The sequence below is a fragment of the Lagenorhynchus albirostris genome, chromosome X (genome assembly GCF_949774975.1).
Source record: "Lagenorhynchus albirostris chromosome X, mLagAlb1.1, whole genome shotgun sequence".
NCBI lineage: Eukaryota > Metazoa > Chordata > Mammalia > Artiodactyla > Delphinidae > Lagenorhynchus > Lagenorhynchus albirostris.
Window position 1 is genome coordinate 32,327,304 of NC_083116.1, and position 21,824 is coordinate 32,349,127.

The 21,824-nt window shown below is 36.0% G+C and overlaps 1 protein-coding gene across 2 annotated transcripts in view; it reads left to right on the top strand.

The window, feature by feature from the left end:
* The window catches only part of LRCH2 (leucine rich repeats and calponin homology domain containing 2), a 91,677-nt gene that overhangs the window by 24,642 nt on the left and 45,211 nt on the right, over positions 1–21,824 (top strand). For both annotated transcript variants that reach the window (XM_060137575.1, XM_060137576.1), the window contains exons 2-6: positions 8,164–8,308; positions 11,683–11,809; positions 15,536–15,641; positions 15,725–15,861; positions 20,877–21,010. In XM_060137575.1, the coding sequence (XP_059993558.1) occupies positions 8,164–8,308; positions 11,683–11,809; positions 15,536–15,641; positions 15,725–15,861; positions 20,877–21,010 (649 nt within the window). The remainder of the gene's footprint in view (positions 1–8,163; positions 8,309–11,682; positions 11,810–15,535; positions 15,642–15,724; positions 15,862–20,876; positions 21,011–21,824) is intronic.

Genomic DNA, 21,824 nt, shown 5'->3' on the forward strand with positions numbered 1-21,824 from the left:
TCATCTGTACCATTTTCTAGGTTCCACATACATGCATTAATATACGATACTTGTTTTTCTCTTTCTGATTTACTTCACTCTGTATGACAGTCTCCAGATTCATCCACATCTCTACAAATGACCCAATTCCGTTCCTTTTTATGGCTGAGTAATATTCCATTGTATATATGTACCACATCTTCTTCATCCATTCGTCTGTCGATGGGCATTTAGATTGCTTCCATGTCCTGGCTATTGTAAATAGTGCTTCAATGAATATTGGGGTGCATGTGTCTTTTTGAATTATGGTTTTCCCTGGGTATATGCCCAGTAGTGGGATTGCTGGGTCATATGATAATTCTATTTTTAGCTTTTTAAGGAACCTCCATACTGTTCTCCATAGTGGCTGTATCAATTTACATTCCCACCAACAGTGCAAGAGGGTTCCCTTTTCTCCAGACCCTCTCCAGCATTTGTTGTTTGTAGATTTTCTGAGGATACCCATTCTAACTGGTGTGAGGTGATATCTCATTGTAGTTTTGATTTGCATTTCTCTAATGATTAGTTATGTTGAGCAGCTTTTCATGTGCTTCTTGGCCATCTGTATGTCTTCTTTGGAGAAATGTCTATTTAGGTCTTCTGCCCATTTTTGGATTGGGTTGTTTGTTTTTTTAATACTGAGCTGCATGAGCTGTTTGTATACTTTGGAGATTAATCCTTTGTCCATTGATTCGTTTGCAAATATTTTCTCCCATTCGGAGGGTTGTCTTTTCGTCTGGTTTGTAGTTTCCTTTGCTCTGCAAAAGCTTTGAAGTTTCATTAGGTCCCATTTGTTTATTTTTGTTTTTATTTCCATTACTCTAGGAGGTGGATCAAAAAAGATCTTGCTGTGATTTATGTCAAAGAGTGTTCTTCCTATGTTTTCCTCTAAGAGTTTTATAGTGTCCGGTCTTACATTTAGGTCTCTAATCAATTTTGAGTTCATTTTTGTGTATGGTGCTAGGGAATGTTCTAATTTCATTCTTTTACATGTAGCTGTCCAGTTTTCCCAGCACCACTTATTGAAGAGACTGTCTTTTCTCCTTTGTATATCCTTGCCTCCTTTGTCATAGATTAGTTGACCATAGGTGCGTGGGTTTATCTCTGGGCTTTCTATCCTGTTCCATTGATCTATGTTTCTGTTTTTGTGCCAGTACCATATTATCTTGATTACTATAGCTTTGTAGTGTAGTCTGAAGTCAGGGAGTCTGATTCCTCCAGCTCTGTTTCTTTCCCTCAAGACTGCTTTGGCTATTCGGGGTCTTTTGTGTCTCCATACAGATTTTAAGATTTTTTGTTCTAGTTCTGTAAAAAATGCTATTGGTAATTTGATAGGGATTGCATTGAATCTGTAGATTGCTTTGGGTAGTATAGTCATTTTCACAATATTGATTCTTCCAACCCAAGAACATGGTATATCTCTCCATTTGTTTGTATCATCTTTAATTTCTTTCATCAGTGTCTTATAGTTTTCTGCATACAGATCTTTTGTCTCCCTAGGTAGGTTTATTCCTAGGTATTTTATTCTTTTTGTTGCAGTGGTAAATGGGAGTGTTTCCTTAATTTCCCTTTCAGATTTTTCATCATTAGTGTATAGGAATGCAAGAGATTTCTGTGCATTAATTTTGTATCCTGCAACTTTACCAAATTCATTGATTAGCTCTAGTAGTGTTCTGGGGACATCGTTAGGATTCCCTATGTATAGTATCATGTCATCTGCAAACAGTGACAGTTTTACTACTTCTTTTCCAATTTGTATTCCTTTTATTTCGTTTTCTTCTCTGATTGCCTTGGCTAGGACTTCCAAAACTATGTTGAATAATAGTGGTGAGAGCGGACATCCTTGTCTTGTTCCTGATCTTAGAGGAAATGCTTTCAGTTTTTCACCATTGAGAATAATGTTTGCTGTGGGTTTGTCATGTATGGCCTTTATTATGTTGAGGTAGCTTCCCTCTATGCCTACTTTCTGAAGAGTTTTTATCATAAATGGGTGTTGAATTTTGTGCAAAGCTTTTTCTGCATCTATTGAGATGATCATATGGTTTTGCTTCTTCAATTTGTTAATATGGTGTGTCACATTGATTGATTTGCGTATATTGAAGATTCCTTGCATCCCTGGGATAAATCCCATTTGATCATGGTGTATGATCCTTTCAGTGTGTTGTTGGATTCTGTTTGCTAGTATTTTGTTGGGTATTTTTGCATCTATATTCATGAGTGATATTGGTCTGTAATTTTCTTTTTTTGTAGTATCTTTGTCTGGTTTTGGTATCAGGGTGATGGTGGCTTCGTAAAATGAGTTTGGGAGTGTTCCTTCCTCTGCAGTTTTTTGGAAGAGTTTGAGAAGGACGGGTGTTAACTCTCCTCTAAATGTTTGATAGAATTCACCTGTGATGCCATCTGGTCCTGGACTTTTGTTTGTTGGAATATTTGTAACCACAGTTTCAATTTCATTACTTGTGATTGGTCCATTCATATTTTCTATTTCTTCCTGGTTCAGTCATGGAAGGCTATACCTTTCTAAGAATTTGTCCATTTCTTCCAGGTTGTCCATTTTATTGGCATAGAGTTGCTTGTAGTAGTCTCTTAGGATGCTTTGTATTTCTGCATTATCTGTTGTAACTTCTCCTTTTTCAGCTCTAATTTTATTGATTTGCGTCCTCTCCTCCTTTTTCTTGATGAGTCTGGCTAATGGTTTATCAATTTTTTTAATCTTCTCAATGGACCAGCTTTTAGTTTTATTGATCTTTGCTATTGTTTTCTTTGTTTCTATTTCATTTATTTCTGCTCTGATCTTTATGATTTCTTTCCTTCTACTAACTTTGGGTTTTTTTGTTTTTCTTTCTCTAGTTCCTTTAGGTGTAAGGTTAGATTGTTTATTTGAGATTTTTCTTGTTTCTTGAGGTAGGATTGTATTGCTATAAACTTCCCTCTTAGAACTGCTTTTGCTGCATCACATGGGTTTTGGATCATCGTGTTTTCATTGTCATTTGTCTCTAGATATTCTTTGATTTCCTCTTTGATTTCTTCAGTGATCTCTTGGGTATTTAGTAACGTATTGTTTAGCTTCCATGTGTTTGTGTTTTTTACATTTTTTTTCCATGTAATTGATTTCTAATCTCATAACATTGTGGTCAGAAAAGATGCTTGATATGATTTCAATTTTCTTAAATTTACTGAGGCTTGATTTGTGACCCAAGATGTGATCTATCCTGGAGAATGTTCTGTGTGCACTTCAGAAGAAAGTGTAATCTGCTGTTTTTGGATGGAATGTCCTATAAATATTAATTAAATCTATCTGGTCGATTGTGTCATTTAAAGCTTGTGTTTCCTTATTAATTTTCTGTTTGGATGATCTGTCCTTTGGTGTAAGTGAGGTGTTAAAGTCCCCCACTATTGTTGTATTACTGTCGATTTCCTCTTTTATAGCTGTTAGCAGTTGCCTTACGTATTGAGATGCTCCTTTGTTTTTTTTTTTTTTTTTTTGTGGTACACGGACCTCTCACTGTTGTGGCCTCTACCGTTGTGGAGCACAGGCCCCGGACGCGCAGACTCTGGACGCGCAGGTTCAGCGGCCATGGCTCACAGGCCCAGCTGCTCCGCGGCATGTGGGATCTTCATGGACTTGGGCACGAACCCACGTCCCCTGCAGGCAGACTCTCAACCACTGCGCCACCAGGGAAGCCCTGAGATGCTCCTTTGTTGGGTGCATATATATTTATAATTGTTATATCTTCTTCTTGGATTGATCCTTTGGTTGTTATATAGTGTCCTTCCTTGTCTCTTGTAACATTCTTTATTTGTAAGTCTATTTTATCTGATATGAGTATTGCTACTCCAGCGTTCTTTTGATTTCCATTTGCATGGAATATCTTTTTCCATTCCCCTCACTTTCACTCTGTATGTGTCCTTATGTCTGAAGTGGGTCTCTTGTAGACAGCATATATATGGGTCTTGTTTTTGTATCCATTCAGCAAGCCTGTGTCTTTTGGTTGGAGCATTTAATCCATTCACGTTTAAGGTAATTAAGGTAATTGATATGTATGTTCCTATTACCATTTTCTTAATTGTTTTGGGTTTGTTTTTGTAGGTCCCTTTCTCCTCTTGTGTTTCCCACTTAGAGAAGTTCCTTTAGCATTTGTTGTAGAGCTGGTTTGGTGGTGTTGAATTCTCTTAGCTTTTGCTTATCTGGAAACCTTTTGATTTCTCTATCGAATGTGAATGAGATCCTTGCTAGGTAGAGTAATCTTGGTTGTAGGTTCTTCCCTTTCATCACTTTAAGTATATCATGCCACTCCCTTCCGGCTTGTAGAGTTTCTGCTGAGAAATCAGCTGTTAACCTTATGGGAGTTCCCTTGTATGTTATTTGTCGTTTTTCCCTTGCTGCTTTCAATAATTTTTCTTTGTCTTTAATTTTTGCCAATTTGATTACTATGTGTCTCAGTGTGTTTCCCCTTGGGTTTATCCTGTACGGGTCTCTCTGCACTTCCTGGAATTAGGTGGCTATTTCCTTTCCCATGTTAGGGAAGTTGTCGAGTATAATCTCTTCAAATATTTTCTTGGGTCCTTTCTCTCTCTCTTCTCCTTTGGGACCCCTGTAGTACAAATGTTGCTGCGTTTTATGTTGTCCCAGAGGTCTCTTAGGCTGTCTTCAGTTCTTTTCATTGTTTTTTCTTTATTCTGTTCCACAGCAGTGAATTCTACCATTGTGTCTTCTAGGTCACTTATCTGTTCTTCTGCCTCAGTTATTCTGCTATTGATTCCTTCTAGTGTAGTTTTCATTTCAGTTATTTTATTGTTCATCTGTGTTTGTTTGTTCTTTAATTCTTGTAGGTCTTTGTTAAACATTTCTTGCATCTTCTCGATCTTTGCCTTCATTCTTTTTCCGAGGTCCTGGGTCATCTTCACTATCATTATTCTGAATTCTTTTTCTGGAAGGTTGCCTATCTCCACTTCATTTAGTTGTTTTTCTGGGGTTTTATCTTGTTCCTTCATCTGGTACATAGCCCTCTGCCTTTTCATCTTGTCTGTCTTTCTGTGAATGTGGTTTTTGTTCCACAGGCTTCAGCATTGTAGCTATGTTGTAATTCAACTAAATAATCTTGCTTTTGGAGGGGAAAGAACATGAAGCATCATACAATAATATATAAATTATTAAAATAATATCCTGATATTATTTAAATTATTAATACTGATATTTTGTCTTTTTCTCTGGTTACTTCTTTGAACACTCTCTTTATTGTGATTTTTGTGTTTTCTCTTGACTATTATTTTCAGTCTTCTCTGCTTGTTGTGTTTTTACTGCTCAACTTATAAGTCTTGGTCTTCTGGATGGCCCAGTCTTGAACTTCCTTTCTGACTCAGTACTCTGATTTTAGGTGATGTCTTCCATTTCTATGATTTTAGAGTACTAACCATATTCCCACAACTTTCAGTTTAATATATCCATCCCAGACCTCATGTCTGAGATCCAGAATGATCTGATTAACTGTCCATTTCACAGTCCCCTGTGGGATATCTTTCAGTTATCTCAGTTTGTACAAATATAAAATTGAACCCTTGATTCTAACCTGTTTCAAAAAACAAAACAAAACCCTACCAGCAAAAACAAGAACAAAAATCCTGTTCCACTTCTCACTCATCTATTAAGTAGCATCATTTAGTTGCCTAGGCCAGAATTCTGGGTGCCATCCTCGATTACTACCTCTTATTTATCCCACATAAACAATCACTTGCCCAATTCTTGGAAGTACTAATATCAAATATATTTCAAATTCTATCTACTTTTTTTAATCCCTATTCTTGGAGTCTCAATGCAAGCTACCATCATCTGTTTCTAGGGCCAGTGTATTATTTTTGAGTACTTACTAGATATACAGAATAACAAACTGGGCATAATTTTGTTTTTAGTATTTCAAATTAACTGTAATCAGTAATTTTCAACTCCCAACTCCCAGGATTCTTTTGGTGTTTTTTTTTTTTTTTTGGCTGTGTTTGGTCTTCATTGCTGCACATGGGCTTTCTCTCATTGCAGTGAGTGGGTGCTACTCTTTGTTGCAGTGCACGGGCTTATTGCGTTGGCTTCTCTTATTGTGGAGCACGGGCTCTAGGTGCGCGGGCTTCAGTAGTTGTGGTGCGTGGGCTTAGTAGTCGTGGCTTGTGGGCTCTAGAGCACAGGCTCAATAGTTGTGGCACACGGGCTTAGTTGCTCCACAGCATGTGGGATCTTCCCGGACCAGGGCTCGAACCTGTGCCCCCTGCATTGGCAGGCGGATTCTTAACCACTGCACCACCAGGGAAACCCAACTCCCAGGATTCTGAAGTTACAAGAATAAGAGGTAAAAGTCAACTGTAAAAGAAACATTCTAAACTAAAAAAAAAAAAAAAAAAAGACTTAATTTTTCCCCCTAAATAGAACTGCACGATGCTTGGGTGCTCAGAGGGGGTGAGCCAGGAAAATGAAAGTTCAGAATTTGGTTTCTAATAATTCTGTCTATCCTTTTATTTAGTTATTCAGAATCTTATGGTGGGAGGAAGAAGAATCCAAATTAATCTTTATATTATATAATCATAACTAAAGTTTTCTTTCGCCAATTATGAAATTTTGCATTAGGTGAGTGTGTGTGTATACACACATACATAAAAACATATTAATACATGTATATTAATATTCTGAATAGGGAATTTATTATACTGCTAAATATGTAGGTCTCACCCCTCAGAGTGAGGAAGTTGAGTGTTGGTAGGAAGCTGTTCTTATGAGGGCATACCATATGCTAAGTGAGGTACAGTGGGCTAAAATACACTATAGATGTTCTTCTTGACAGAGGTGAATGATAGTCTTATGTTTTTAACCAAATAAGTATAATGAAGTTGTGTAAGCAAAGTATATTCCTACTGTGAGATAGCTAATTTGATAGTTGTTCAGGCAGTGGTCCGCAACAGGGGTAGGAGGGTTTGTACTCCAGGGGACATTTTTTGGCTTTCATGACTAGAGGGTGTTACTAGCACCTAGTAGGTAGTTGTCAGGGATGCTGCTAAATATCCTACCATGCCCAGGATAGCCTCTTACAACAAATAGTTATACAGCCCAAAAGGTCAATCGTACTTTGGTTGAGAAACGCTTTTAGGGTATTTTTTTTCAACCTACCACATGATATCCTAAATATTTTTCAAATTTTCATTTAACAAATAAACTCTCAATAGAGGTATAATAGTTATAATAATTCCATGATTTTGTTTTTATGAAAACTTAAATGCATAGAAGTATATTTGTGTGTACCTGGAATAATTTAGGAGAGGAAGGAATCAAGGGCAAACAAGTTTGTGGTTTGAGCAGCTCGTGAGCAGGATATTGGTGACATTATCTAAGATGAGAGAAAGAAATATGTGGAAGAAGATCTTCAGTTCCGATTTTACACTTGGAGAGTTTGAGGTGCCTGAGAGATATCCAGAGGAAGTCCTAAATATTAGAACATAGGTGTTCAAACATATATTTAATTTGAAATTTGTCAATATATGAATACTAACCCCGGTTTTGGATAAAATCACCTAATAGAGTATATATCTTAAGGAAAGAGTACCTTATGTCACAGCCCTTAGGAACACTAATATTCACAGTATGGGTAGAGAAGAATCTAGCAAGAGACTAAGAAGTAGCCAGGGAGATAATAGGAAATGATCCAGAAATGTAGTCTTCCAAGCCAAGGGAAGAGAAATATTTCCAGATGGCTGACTGGTGGTTGATAATGGAGGCTGTTGGTGACCTTGGTGGGCATGAGAATGAATAGAAAGCAAATTACAGTGGGTTGAGAAGTCCATGGTAAGTTAGACAGTTATGTTGTAGATTTATGTAAATTTGGCTATAAAGGAGGCAGAGGTGGATGGAGGCTGATGTGGGATCAGGGGAGGTTTTTTTCGTGTTTTTAAATATCAGAGAGAATTCCTCACTGATACTTTAATAGATAATGTTTAAAGACAGTGAAGTATATAAAGTACGGTTTGTTAATGAACAGACTTTCCATGAGGTCAATATTTGAAATAGTTGCTTGGATTGTAAGTGATTCAGCAAGTGTGAAAATAGTTCTGTTAATTCCATAAATACAGGTGTGTGTTTGACACTCAAACATTACTTTTATTTTTCAGATCTTTCAAGAAATCGTTTTACAGAAATTCCTTCTGATGTCTGGTTATTTGCACCTCTTGAAACGTTAAATTTATATCATAATTGCATCAAAACCATTCCTGAAGCCATTAAAAACCTACAGATGTTAACATACCTTAATATTAGGTAAGGAAACAATTTTGGGGGGGTAGATTTTGTTTTTTATTACAGTTCTGATTCTTTTTAGTTGAAAAGGAATGTATTTGGTTTGGCTATGTAGCCTATATCTCAGGAGTATCTTATTTATATTTTTTATATATCCACATTATAGGCTTTTGGTCTTGTTCTTGACAGCAGTGCTTCTCAAACTTTACTGTGCACAGGAATCAGATGCAGATTCTGATTCCATAGGTCGGCAGTGGGGCCAGCATTTCTAACAGCTCCCTGGTAATGCCCATGCCTGCTGGTCCTTAGATCACTTTGAGTACCAAGGCTTTAGATCAGAAATATTTTACTGAAATCATAGCACCACAACACAGATTTATGTATATGCATCCTCAGTTAAAGTGGAACATTATAAAGAAACAGTTCTTGATTTATATTTTTCACTCTCGTGACTTCTTGTTGCTACTTCAAGGATGGATAGATTGGCATGGGAGTATTGGAAGGTTAGGAAGCGGGTAATTGATGTTAATAATAAGTGCTTACTGTGTGCCAAGCAGTGTTACAAATACTTTACCCATATTACCTCATCACATCTTCACAACAGCATTTTGAGATACGTGGTTAATTATCCCTGCACTGCAGATGAGGAAACTGAAGCACAGAGAGAGGTTAACTATTTGCCCAAAATTATATATATCGCAAGTGGTAGAGCCAAGATTCAAATCAAAGCAGCAGTATGGCTATAGAACTCTCATTCTTAGCTATTACCCTATATTTATAATAGAGTGAACATTGAATAAGTATAAGAAAAAATTGCCCTATCAAATGAGTGACGTTGAATGGAAACTGGTATATTGTGACTTAACTTTAGAATCTTTTTCTTATTTTTCTTTTATGTTTCTAGTTATAAGGAATAATTTCTTCCCACTTCCTTAACAAAGTTACTTGTCTAAATTCTCATATAGGGAAATAGTAAATATAATTAATATACATAAATAATAGCATTTCTTTCTCTCTGTGATATATTATTTATGTCTCCCCCAGTGGTGTAACCTGTCAGTACATACTATAACTGAATATAATACTTTAACTGAAACCATTTTACACCTTAAAATGTGTGAGAGGAATTTCCTTTCATAGAGGTTGGTCATTTGGGTTGTTCCTTTCTCTAATTGGGTACATAATCTCCTTGGCCTCGCTTGGGAAAGGTTTGAGGAAAGTGAGGTATTTTTAAGTTTTTTGTCTTTTTTTTATTTTGTTCTTTTATGGAAAAAGTGATTTGTCAAAATTGAATTGCATTTCTATATTAACATGTATGGTAGATCTTAGAATAGTTCTGCTAAAACTTTCTGTGATTCTTTCCTGTTTTGATCTCTGAAAGTTGACTCCTGGTTTTTGTTTACAGTCGGAGAAATTTTTGAATACACTGTATTAAAATAACATTTGTTCTAGTGACTGACTTCCTTTGACTATCTCTAAAACGTGTGGCAAAAAAGTGAAGATTGATGACTTATTAGCTGTGTATAAAGAAATGGAAAGCTAACTGCTAACTCGATAAACCTGCTTCTTAAGGGAAGAAAAGAAGCCAATTTTTAAACTTTCTTGGTGTGAGGGAGATTAGAATGAGTTTGTATGTGCCATTCTTTTTCCTGTTTAGTTTTTATTTTGGTGAGAAGATCTTGAGAAACTTGTAAGATAATTTTTTAGCTCTTTCTTTCTTCCTGGATTCTACTCTCCTTTTCAGTGGAATCCTCAGGAAGATCCCTGTGTGCTCTAGACAGACCACTTTCCCAAGCATCCTACTTGATCCTTAAAGTGCAAGGGTTGTGACAAGCACCTGGCATATTTGACATTCCACCAGTCCGCTAGGATTGCTGGTCTTGGGGCATTATCCTTTTTTATTAAAGTCTGTGCCATGTGATTGAAGCTAGTCTAGTGTTTCTGGACATCCTCTGCAGGCATAAAATGAGGTGAAAGGTCTTGAAGTCCCCCCAGTGGGGTAACATTGGGCTTTTGTTGCCTGCATGTTACACAAAATGCTAGGTACAAGTCTATAAATATCACTTTGAAAAGCAGGAAAAATAATAGCAAATTGCTAATGAATGCTTGGTAGTATGTAAATATAATGATGCACTTTATATATTTTGGTAGTAGGATTGTCTTAGTCTGTTCTCGTGGTGCTGTAACAGAATACCATAGACTGGGTGGCTTGTAAACAACAGAAATTTATTTTTCACAGTTCTGGGGGCTGGGAAGTTCAAGTTCAAAGTGCCAGCAGATTCGTGTCTGGAGAAGACTTGCTTCCTGGTTCATATAGATGACTGGCTTCTAGCTGAGTCCTCACATGGCGTAAAGAGCAAGGGAGCTCTCTGGGATCTCTTTTTAAGGCCACTGATCCACCTCCCTAAGGCCCCACCTCCAAATACCATCACATTGGGGATTAGGTTTCAACATTATAGTTTTGAATGGGGAGGACACAAACAGTCTACAGCAGGGATTGTTTGGGTCAGTCTGCATTGGCATGTAAATTTGACCAAAATTAGTTTGAGGGTAAGGGACCCAGAGCCAAATTGCCTGGATTTGAATCCTGACTCTTCCACTTACCAGCTCTGTGACTTTGAGCAGTTTACTTAATCTCTTTTAGACTTTTTCTTCATCTGTAAAATGGGCATCATGATAGTGTCTGTCTTCCTAAAGTAGGTTGTTTTGAGGGTTAGTCAAGTTAATTCATGTGAGGTGCTCTGAACATGGCCTGCCGCATAGTAAGCACTCAATAAATGTTAATTGTCCTTATATTTAAATGTATGCACAGAGACAGGAATGTTGTATCAACTTTGAGCTGAGATAAAGGTGCTAGTAGACTGTTCTACCATAAACCCATAACAAAAGCGGATGGGTTAGGGTTACTACATGTTTTTAAAGATATAATTCTATTCATTCTTTCATACATTTGAACACAGCACATGCAAATTTATCCTTGGAGCCTTTCCCTAGGGGTGTAGAGGTATTGAATATAGTGAAATTATGCCAGAGAGCAAGGTTCTAGCAATTTCTAGCTCAGAAGAATAATTCTAGGTTTTGAGGGCTGGTGGTGTTTAGGACAATATCATAGGTAACAGCACAGGCTTTGCAGTCTGTTGTGCCTGGGCAAGTCACTTAAGCAATTTTAACCTTTATTTTTACTTGTATAATGGAGATAATAGTCTTGTGGGGTTACTATGAGGATTAAGTGAGATAGTGCATGTAAAGATTTTAGCCTGTTACAAAGTAAGCACTCATTAAATGATAGTTACTATTTAGTGAAAATTTACTTTTGAGGTGATCTGTTCTTTTTCAACATAACATGTCAAGTTTCAGACATATTTCTCATAATGAGACTTTCTTATTCTTTTCAGTCGAAATCTTTTATCAACATTGCCAAAATACCTATTTGATCTTCCCCTTAAAGTTTTGGTCCTCAGTAATAATAAACTGGTATCCATTCCAGAAGAAATCGGGAAGTTAAAAGATTTAATGGAATTGGTGAGTAAAATAGTTGCATCGATTGTATATAATATGCATAATACATACCTCTATATTTCTGAAGATTAATTCCTTTATGGAATTTCACTGTAATTAAAAAAAATAACTTGATATATGCCTAAGTTCACTTTAGTGAAATTTTGAGATACCATTGCTTATGTCTGATTTTAGCTCACAGCTACAATAAAAGCCTGGTTGTTCCTCAGTCCTAGTGAGGTTAGAAGGCTTGATTACAAGTCTTAAATGCTTTCAAACAAATAAGCATTTGTCTGTCCATCTTGTGGACAGTAAAGGTCTTAGACCAGGAAGAGATAAGGTGGATTTTTTTTTAAGGTTTTACAGGGCTTCTATGAAAGCGTCAGAGAGAGGAGAGTACAGTGCCTACAAACAGTAGAATTAATAAAATGACCTTCCTCTCCTATATCCTTGTGTGGTTTTATGACACCAAGATAAATGGAACCAAGATAAATGGAAAGAGGACATTTATATAATTGATTATAGAAATTGATATAATTGATTATAGAAACATAGGAATAATTTAAAGTAATTACTTTGAACGTACCATTGTAGGTATTAAAGGACATTGAACTCTGAGAGAAACATAATCAAATCTTCAAAGCACTGAGCTGTTTTCACATTTTTCTGTTACTTCTATCTCATACAATATACCATGCTGTTTATTTTTATTTTCTGTTTTATCTTGAGTAATGCTTTCCCAATACATAGATTCTTTTAAAAAGTGTTCATAAATATAACTTTTTAATGTGTGGAGGGCCAAAAGTTTTCTTGACGAATTTATATACAGTTTTATAATGGGAAATTAATGTGCAAATAGAATGTAAGGAAGAGAAATTTCAGGAATGTCTTTTCTTTTTTATTCATTAGAGAATACCTACATGTGCAATTGTAATGCAAAGAAACTTCCTTGAACTTATTATGTTGTAGAACCACAGAATTTTAATATTGTAAGAGATCTTATAAGTGATCAGATATAACCACTTCCTAACACAGGAATCCCTGACACATCTAGTTGTATATTTTCAATGGTGGACAAATCTTCGCGTGTGTGTATCTGAGGCAGCCTTAATTCTCTTTTGCAGAACTTTGTTATCTTTCTTATTTTGAACTAAGATACATGCCCCTATCACTTTTATCCATTGGTCCTGGGACTACCATGTGAAGAAGTATATAGATAATGACAACTTTTCTTCCCTTCGGATATTTGTAATCTGTTGTATGTCTGCTCTCCATTTTACCAAACTCTAAGACCTGTTTTTCTGTAGCTTAAACATCTTTATTTTATTCCTTTTCATATTTTCTATATTTCTATTCTTTATTACTTTTTATCTTTAGCTATGTCTATACTGATAATGCTCCCTTTTATTAAGGTCTCTTTTAATGTTACACTCACAAATGAACAGAAGATGTGATCTAACTTGTGGTCTAACAAATTCATATTACAAGGGACCCATTACTTTCTTTGCCCTGCACACTGTTAACGTTTTTAAAGATTTTATATATATATTCTACTTTAAGATTTTGTGGCTCTGTAATTTCTTTTTCATTCAGTTTTTGACCCTATGTTCTAAATTGTATTACATGAGATAGTTTGTGGATAAATGAAATTTCAAAAATATTTAGGATTTTTAGATTTAGTGTAGTATTTTTATTTAAATAGAATGTGAAAAAATATTAACCATTATTTTAGTAGGCACTATAAAATTATTGTGCTTTAAACTCTCAAAATTAGTAATGGTGGGTAGGTTGCATTAGGCTGGCTAATTGACAGTTTTAAATCACACAGTGAATTTGTGGGTATTACCTGTCATTGGAATGTTTTCCCAGGACACTATTCCATAAGAGTGTGGTAGCCAGCTATAGTGAAGTTCTGTCATTAGATCTAGGAAATACTCTCAGGCCTTCAATCCCCAGCAGAGTATTTTGTAGAGTACCCATTGGTGAGTGGGTCAGTATCCTGTCCCTGGGTTTATTTCTTCTGGGAAGTGGCAGCTACCTATCAAATTCTTATGGATTTTTTTGTATGGAAATCTTCAGTATTAGGCACCTTCGGGAGGAAGCCATAGTATTTGCTTTAATGGGCATTTTCCCAAAATTTTATTATCCATCATTTGGACAATAGCCTATCTTCAACACAACAGCTAAGGTGATCCTGTCAAAACATAAGTGAGATCATGTCATACCTCTGTTTAAAAGTTTCTGGTACCTGCCCGTGTCTCTGAGTAAAAGCCGAAGTCTTACCCCTCCCTCCATCCTAGCCTTCCCCTTGCCCACTTCCCGCTAGCTACATGGGATTCCTTGCTGTTCTTCGTACATGTCACACATGCTTTGCCTAAGAGCCTTTACATTTATTGTTCCTTCTGTCTGGAATATTCCTTTCTTATGTATTGGCATGGCTCATACCCTCACCTCTGATAATATTGCTCAAATATCAGCTTCTTTATGAAACAGTCTAAATTGCTAATATCCCTCCCCACTATTACTAGTACTGCCATTTTCCTTTACCCTGCTCTGTTTTTTTCTTCCATAGCACTTATCACCTTCTAGCATATTGTATAATCTACTCCCCTTGTTAGAATGCAAGTTCCATAAGGAGCTGCGAAGGCAGGAATTTTTGTTTGTTTTATTCATTGATGTGTCCCCAGCACCTACAACAGTGCCTAACAAATAGTTTGTATTTGATAAATATTTGTTGTTGAATGAAGATGCCTTAGATATAGTTGGAAAGAATTATGTAGGATACATTTTTTAAATCATCTGTGGGTTAGATGATTAGATATTATTTAATATTCTTTATCTTCTTTTGAATTTACCCTCCTGCCTTTTTTACTTTTGATAAAACAATATATGTATGTGCCACTCCTCTCCCTCCAAGCTAATGTCAGTTCCAGAAAGTTGGAAATTGGGGGCAGTTGCAGTACAACATCAATTTCATTTGCAGTGTGTCTGGAATGACTGCTGCCTGAGATCTTGTTGCAGATTTTTCTTCCCTTTTTTTTTGATGTGATAGTAAGAAAGGGGAGGGAGAGGGACCACAGGTAAATAATTTAAGCTGTGCCTTTATCCTCATATTATGGAAAGGTGGTATTGTTTACCTTTAAATTGGGGTTTGCATTTTAACCTAACCCTGAGACATTCCTGATTAGATCTCCTAGAATGCCTTTTGGTTATGACGTGAGCCACAAAATTTTGAGCTTGTAATCCCTCATGTTTTGTATCCCTTTGAGAAATAGGTTTAGTTAAATCAATTCTGACCATGGTCTTTGGTTCTTCAGCTCACATCTGTAAATCCTTGACTTTCTCAGCTTCTGCCCAACCAAGTATCTCAAAACAACTACTATAATTGACAAATTATCACAATGATTGATAGTTGTCTTTCATTTTTACCTATGAATGAAGAGCACCTGGATCATCCTTACTTCTGTTTTTAGTTGGTAAGAGTGGTCTTTAGTTGAGATTTTCAAAAGACTGACTTATGTAGTACTAAGTTGTAACCTTACATTTTTGCACAGAAAAATGTATGTTAACTGTGCTGAGTTGATTTCTCGATGTAATATAAATGGAAATCTGCCTGATAATCAGTGTTTAGAGAAATGACATTAGAGGTGACTTTTACTAGCTATTAGCCATGTACTTTAATTTAAAAGTTGAAATACATCTCTATTTCTCTGTTAGTTTGTTATAATTTTATTTTCTTGTTTTCCTTAGGATATTAGCTGCAATGAGATTCAGGTTCTTCCCCAACAAATGGGAAAATTACAATCACTTAGAGAGCTAAATATAAGAAGAAATAATCTTCATGTATTGCCAGATGGTAAGATGCTCACTGTTCTTACTCACGTGAATAAGAGAGTACCTATGTAGAATTTAATTTAATTATTTTTTATTCCTGAACAGAATTAGGAGATCTTCCCTTAGTCAAGCTGGATTTCTCTTGTAATAAAGTGACTGAAATTCCAGTTTGTTACAGGAAGCTGCATCATTTACAAGTAATAATTTTGGATAACAATCCATTGCAAGTACCACCAGCGCAGGTTTGTAATTTTAAAAAATGATACTTGTTTCTTCTATTTTTATTAAGAATTATATCTGTTACTGGTAAATCAAAAAGCATAAGAATTAAGAGTCAATTTGTTTTTGAGGTATTGTCTCAAAGAGTTTTTCTGAGAAGTGACTTTTTCACTTTGGCAGGAGGTTTAGCGTACTTTCTAGAGATTAGGATTTGGATCACCCAGATATCAACTTTCTGCTTGTGAACTGATAATTCTGGTTGTCTATGTTATTTTAAAAGGATAGACTATGGAGTCTCTACCTCTGTCCTACTCAGGTATATATCTACTTGAGATTTGTTGTGTGATTGATTGGAATACATTTTTAGCACTGATAGGTGGAATCATAACAGAAAGAAAAATATACAAGTGGAAAAGTTTTAATTCATACTTTTAGTTTGAGAATTAAATCCACATGGAATCCACTAAAATGATAGCATAGGAATCCACTAAGCTGTAAACCCGCGAGGACAAAGAACGAGACAGAAGAGGACAGCAGGGGAGAGATGGCAACAGAATGTTGGAAAATGGAAAATAAGTGAAATAGTGGTAACTAGGATCTCTACTTACACGGCACAAGAGTATCTGGCTGAGGAGGCACATGGTAGTGAAATGCCAGCCTGCACTCTATTTCTAAGCTACATGCCCTGGCACTGGGTTTGTATACATCCAGAAGACAGGTTGCCTTTTTCTTCCTACAAAGGTGCATTCCACTCATTGCAAAGGAGGTGCCTTTTTAGGCTGGCTGGGGTCCTGGTAGTAGCTGTCCTAGCAGGATGGGGAAAGCTGAAACTGTGTCTGCTGTGGGAGAAGGCAACAAGAAGCAAGTTGATTTTACTGTGTTAAACCTGGGAATGGCTTGACTGTTTCTTTTGTGATTATTGAAGGAATCATGTAACTACAAATATAGGTATGAAAGACTGAAAACATGAAGGGCTGTAGAATATCTAAGGCTTTGATATCCAGTAAACTTTCTGAATGATTGGAATGTTCTATAACATGTGATGTCTAATACCATAGCCACCTGCTATTGAGTACTTGAAATATGGCTAGTGCGACTAAGGAACCAAATTTTCAATTTAATTTCATTTTGATTAATTGAAAGTTAAATAGGTTTACATGACTAGTGGTTAACATATTTGATACTACAGGTCTAGGTTGACACTCTGATTCTTGTCCTTAGCTCCACAGCTACATGACTTCCCCTCCCTTGCCTTAGCAGAAGCTAAGCTAGCAGAAGCTACTCTGAGGAGTAGGTGGATTCTCTCAGATTCTCCTCCTCAGCTCAGCAGCCAAATGAGTATAGTTCCTTGCCTCAATATAAGCCTGGAGTTTACTCTTTAGAGCAGCACTGTCTGTTAGAACTTTCTGTGATGATGGAAATGTTCTAAACCTGCAGTGTGGTAGCCACAAGTGGCTAATGAGCACTTGAGAGTACATAGTATGACTGAAGAATTACATTTTTAGTTTTATTTAGATTAAATTTAAATTTAAATAGCCACATGTGGCTAGTGACTACTGTATTGGACAGCACAGCTATAGAGAGACTCAACCAGAGTCAGGGGCTCCAGGTACAGCTGTGGGTAGGGGTGAGACCCCATACTGGAAACAGTGAATGCTTACATACTGAATGCTGGGACTCTCCAGTAGATGTCTCTTGCTTGGCTCCCAGAATACTTGCAGCCTCTCTTATATATATCAGGCAGAGTTGGTGGATTTCTCTCTTGGTAAACTGACTGAACTAGGAGAAAAGACCTATAGATATACTGATCGTTGGCAGGCCCCTGAAGAAGTGTGCAGTCACTGTCTGAAATCTAGACAGTGAGGCTCACCGTTGATAAACTTCTCCCTCATACATAGAGCTTCCATTTGGCTTCTTATTGTTTCACTTTGAAAATGAACAGACAGCAATGGATCACTAGATATTGCAGAAATAATTTCTAACATGAAAGACCAAAAACACTGAAAGGCTTCCATTGAAACAAAATGGGTCACATTCATAGCGGTGGTAATCAGAATGACTTCTCAGCAGCAGCATGGGAAGCTAGAAGATGTTAGAATGATGCCTTCAAAGACTGAGGAAATATCTCCAACTTTATAAAGTCAAACTATCAGTTAAATGTAAGATAGAAAAAAGTTTCAAACATGAAAGATCTCAGAAATTTTAGCTCTCCTGCACCCTTTACTAGGAAGCTAGCAGAGGATATACTATATCAAAATGAGGGAGTAAATTAAGAAAGAATTTATGTCCAAGATAAACAGGTATGCATAGACCTAGAGAGCAACAAGTCAGTTTGGAATAGGGGGGTTGTCTCCAAAAAGAAAATAGAAAAAGAAGAAAGAAATTGATTCCTGACTTGATGTGTTTGTCAATATGGAGCGATGTTTTACAGTTCTGTCAGAGTCAGGAATGAATTAGTAATAGGCATACAGAAAATTATGCAGAGGAAAAACATGGGACAAGTAGTCATTTTAGGGAAAAAAAAACTTACAGGAGAAAGGAAGTGTAATCTAACTAACCTGTGTAGCTCATCTGTGAATATTTTCTTGGTCATAATATTGTACATACTGGATTTTGATTTAATGAAAAATTGTGACATAGTTATAATAATAGCAGAGATTTATATGGCACTTACCATGCTCCAGGCACTGTTGAAAATGCTTTACATGCATTAATTCATTTCTTATAGCAACCCTATAAAACAGGTACTGTCATTATACCTCATTTTATATAGGAGGAAACAGAGGCATAGATGTTTAGTGACTTGTCCAAGGTCACACGGCTAGCATATGGTGGAGCCTGGTTTCAGACCAAGGTAGTCTGACTCCAGAATCCATGCTCTAACCACTATGTTATGCTTCTGAAGAGGGAGGAAGTATGTTTATATGAGTTGGTAGGGATTGGGGATGGGAGGAAGGTGGTTTGATGATATGTGATAGTGGTGGTGATCTTGTGGAGACAGCAGTGAGCGATGGCTTGAAGTGAGATCTTAATTCCCTGCCCAGGAATTGAACCTGGGTAGACTGGGTGAAAACCAGGAATCCTAGCCACTAGACCACCAGGGGCTAGAGGCTAGAAACAAAGTTTCCCTGGCTCTTGCCACGTTTGAAAGCAAGAATGTTTCAAGGAGGCAAAAACTGTAAAAACAGGTACAAAGTTTAGAGACACAGCACAAGTGGGAGAGCACACAGAGAAACTGTTAAGACAGAAGCAAAGCTGAGATACACACCTGGAGAGAAAGAGTGTGGGCGTCCTCCTTAATGAGCAGGAGGGCACCAGAGAGGTGATTCAAATCACTTATATAGGGCAGTTCTTCCGGGTTTCCTCTGGCCAATCATCTCACTTTGCCTGGCTCTGAGTCCATATTTGGTTTAACTCAGGGTCCTCTCCTGTGTGCGCATGCCTCTTTCAGCCAGATGGATTCCAGTGCAAGGATTTCTGGGAAGTTAACCAAACATATTATGGTCTGGCGCCCCCTCCCTTCTCTGACCTCTGAGGAACCTTTCTGCGCATGTGTAGTTGGGGAGGTCTCCTTGACCTCAAGAATGAGAAATACATGGTCTCTTTATCTTTCATCCAAGCAGGACTCAGCTCCTCCTTGCTCCTGCCATTATCTTTATCTTGGGATATCTGTCCACAGGGGACAGGCTCCAGCTGCTCAGCCAGGAGCCCATCTATCTCATGCCTCAGTGGTAGTGGTAACATAAGGAATCTAAGTCCTCATCTTCCTTAGTAAGACCTCAATAAATAAAATATATAATTGAAAAATAAAAAAATAGCATTAGACCCATGTTATTTATAAATATGAAGGTAAAAAGCAGAAACCAACTGAAAGAGTTGAATGTGAGGACTGGGTCTTAGAGATTGAAAGGGGTGGAATGGGGGATTAAGTTTTTGTTATCAGTTTTGTAATTCACTTTGATTTTTAAAACTATGTACATGAATTATTATGATATAAATTAAATTTACAAAAGAAAGTAATTTGCCATCATTTAATTTGGAAATAGATAATTTTTAAAAATAATTTGGACAGATAATAGGATACATTTTAATTGGTAGTGTATTTATATTCTAATAGCTCAGATGTTTTAAATTTTCCTCTTAAATGAAGTTTTTCAGTGGTCAGGTCAGATCTGGTATCTATTAGGTTTATCCTTTCTACGTGGAATGATAATTACATTTTAATGTACTTTTCTTACTGTTTTCTTTGTTCATTGTTTTGTGTGTTGCTAGGTTATGTGTGCCCATAAAACAAAACATTTTTTATTCTAATTTTTGAGAAATATTTATTCGATAACACTTATGGTGACTGTAGTTAACCTTTGTAAAGCTGACTTACTGTTTCCCTACTGTGCATTGTCTATCTTTTTTATATAGAATATTTTCTTTCACATAGTATTTTTCCCTTCATTATTCCTTTTCTTTATCACCAATGAAAATAACTTTTCAGGATATTGTCTTAGTTGAATTGACCATTTAAAGCTTTATTTTATTCTAACTGGCCTACCGTCACACCTTTCAACAAATTCATTTTTCCTATATTTACATTCTTTTGATTAGCTTTCTTCCAGTGTTTAGCCCAAATGACTTAGTGATTCTGATGAGATTACTTTAAAGAATTACTATTTTCTGTTCTCACCACTACAATGAATATATTTCTTTTCATTTTTTTCAAATAAAGGCAACTTTCATGAATTATAAATTTTATATTGTTTAGTGGTTTGTACATTGTGCTTTTAACAAAAAACCCAGTGAAATACAGAAAAATTAACTTATTTTTTCTAATAAGAACAGAGACCGCAATAGAATTTTAGTTGGTATCAGTGTTGTCAGATTTTTTTCACCTAGTGTCAGAAGTACAAATTATTTAAATATGCAAAGTATCTCTCATGATTGTTATGTCTCCAAATAATTTGAGATTATTAAAATTTATCAATAAATTGGTAGATGACATTTATATTTGGACCTATATAATTAAATCTTTATTATTTACTGACAGATATGTTTAAAAGGTAAAGTACACATATTTAAATACTTAAATATCCAAGCATGTTGCAGAATGGATAAGAAACCAGATTCTCTGGATCTTCCATCATTGAGTAAAAGAATGCCCTCCCAACCTCTCACAGACAGGTAATGTAATATTCTGACAGTCTCATTTCATGATGATTGTGTCTTCTTTCTATATAAAAGATATTTATTAATCTCAGGTATACTGAATATACTTAGACTGATTGGCCCAGTGTTAAATAATTGGCTGAAGTGAAATATCACCATCATAGAATGAACTTTTGGTATACTAGAATACATTTGGAATTTTCTCAAAAATTTATTATTAAAGCTTTTAGTAGTAAAATGTAAAGATTTGACATTATAGTACAGAAACACTAATTTCTCAGCACTTGACAACTGTTAATTTACTCCTGTGATCACTCTGTTGTACGTTTCAAATAACAAGTAGAATTTGACTTTGAACTGAGGTTAGTGGAAGAGCAAGACATTTCGGGATACCTTTCACCTTCATATTCTTTATGTCTGGATCAAAGTTGAGTTACCATTGATGTTCTCTATGATATTGGTGTTTTTCTACTCATGAGATTTTGAAATGTTAGATTTGATATTTTGTTTTTAATTCATCCTTTCGAGATGTAGATTGGTCTGAACAATTTTATGAAAACATAATTCCGTCTAGTAGCATGGAAAATAATTTGGAGTTGGATGAGAGTATACTGTTGTTAACAGTGCAGGTTCTTGAATTCACAAATAGGACTTTTTCTTGAATATTTTTGTTGCCTCAGTAGAATTAAATATCAGAACATTAAATTTAGTTCCCAAAGATTATTTTGTTTAATATTATAAAAGATAGTAGACCAAACAATTCTATAAAAATTAGAATTAATTCATATACTAATCTCTATTAGTATGCTTTATATTTATTTAAAAATTA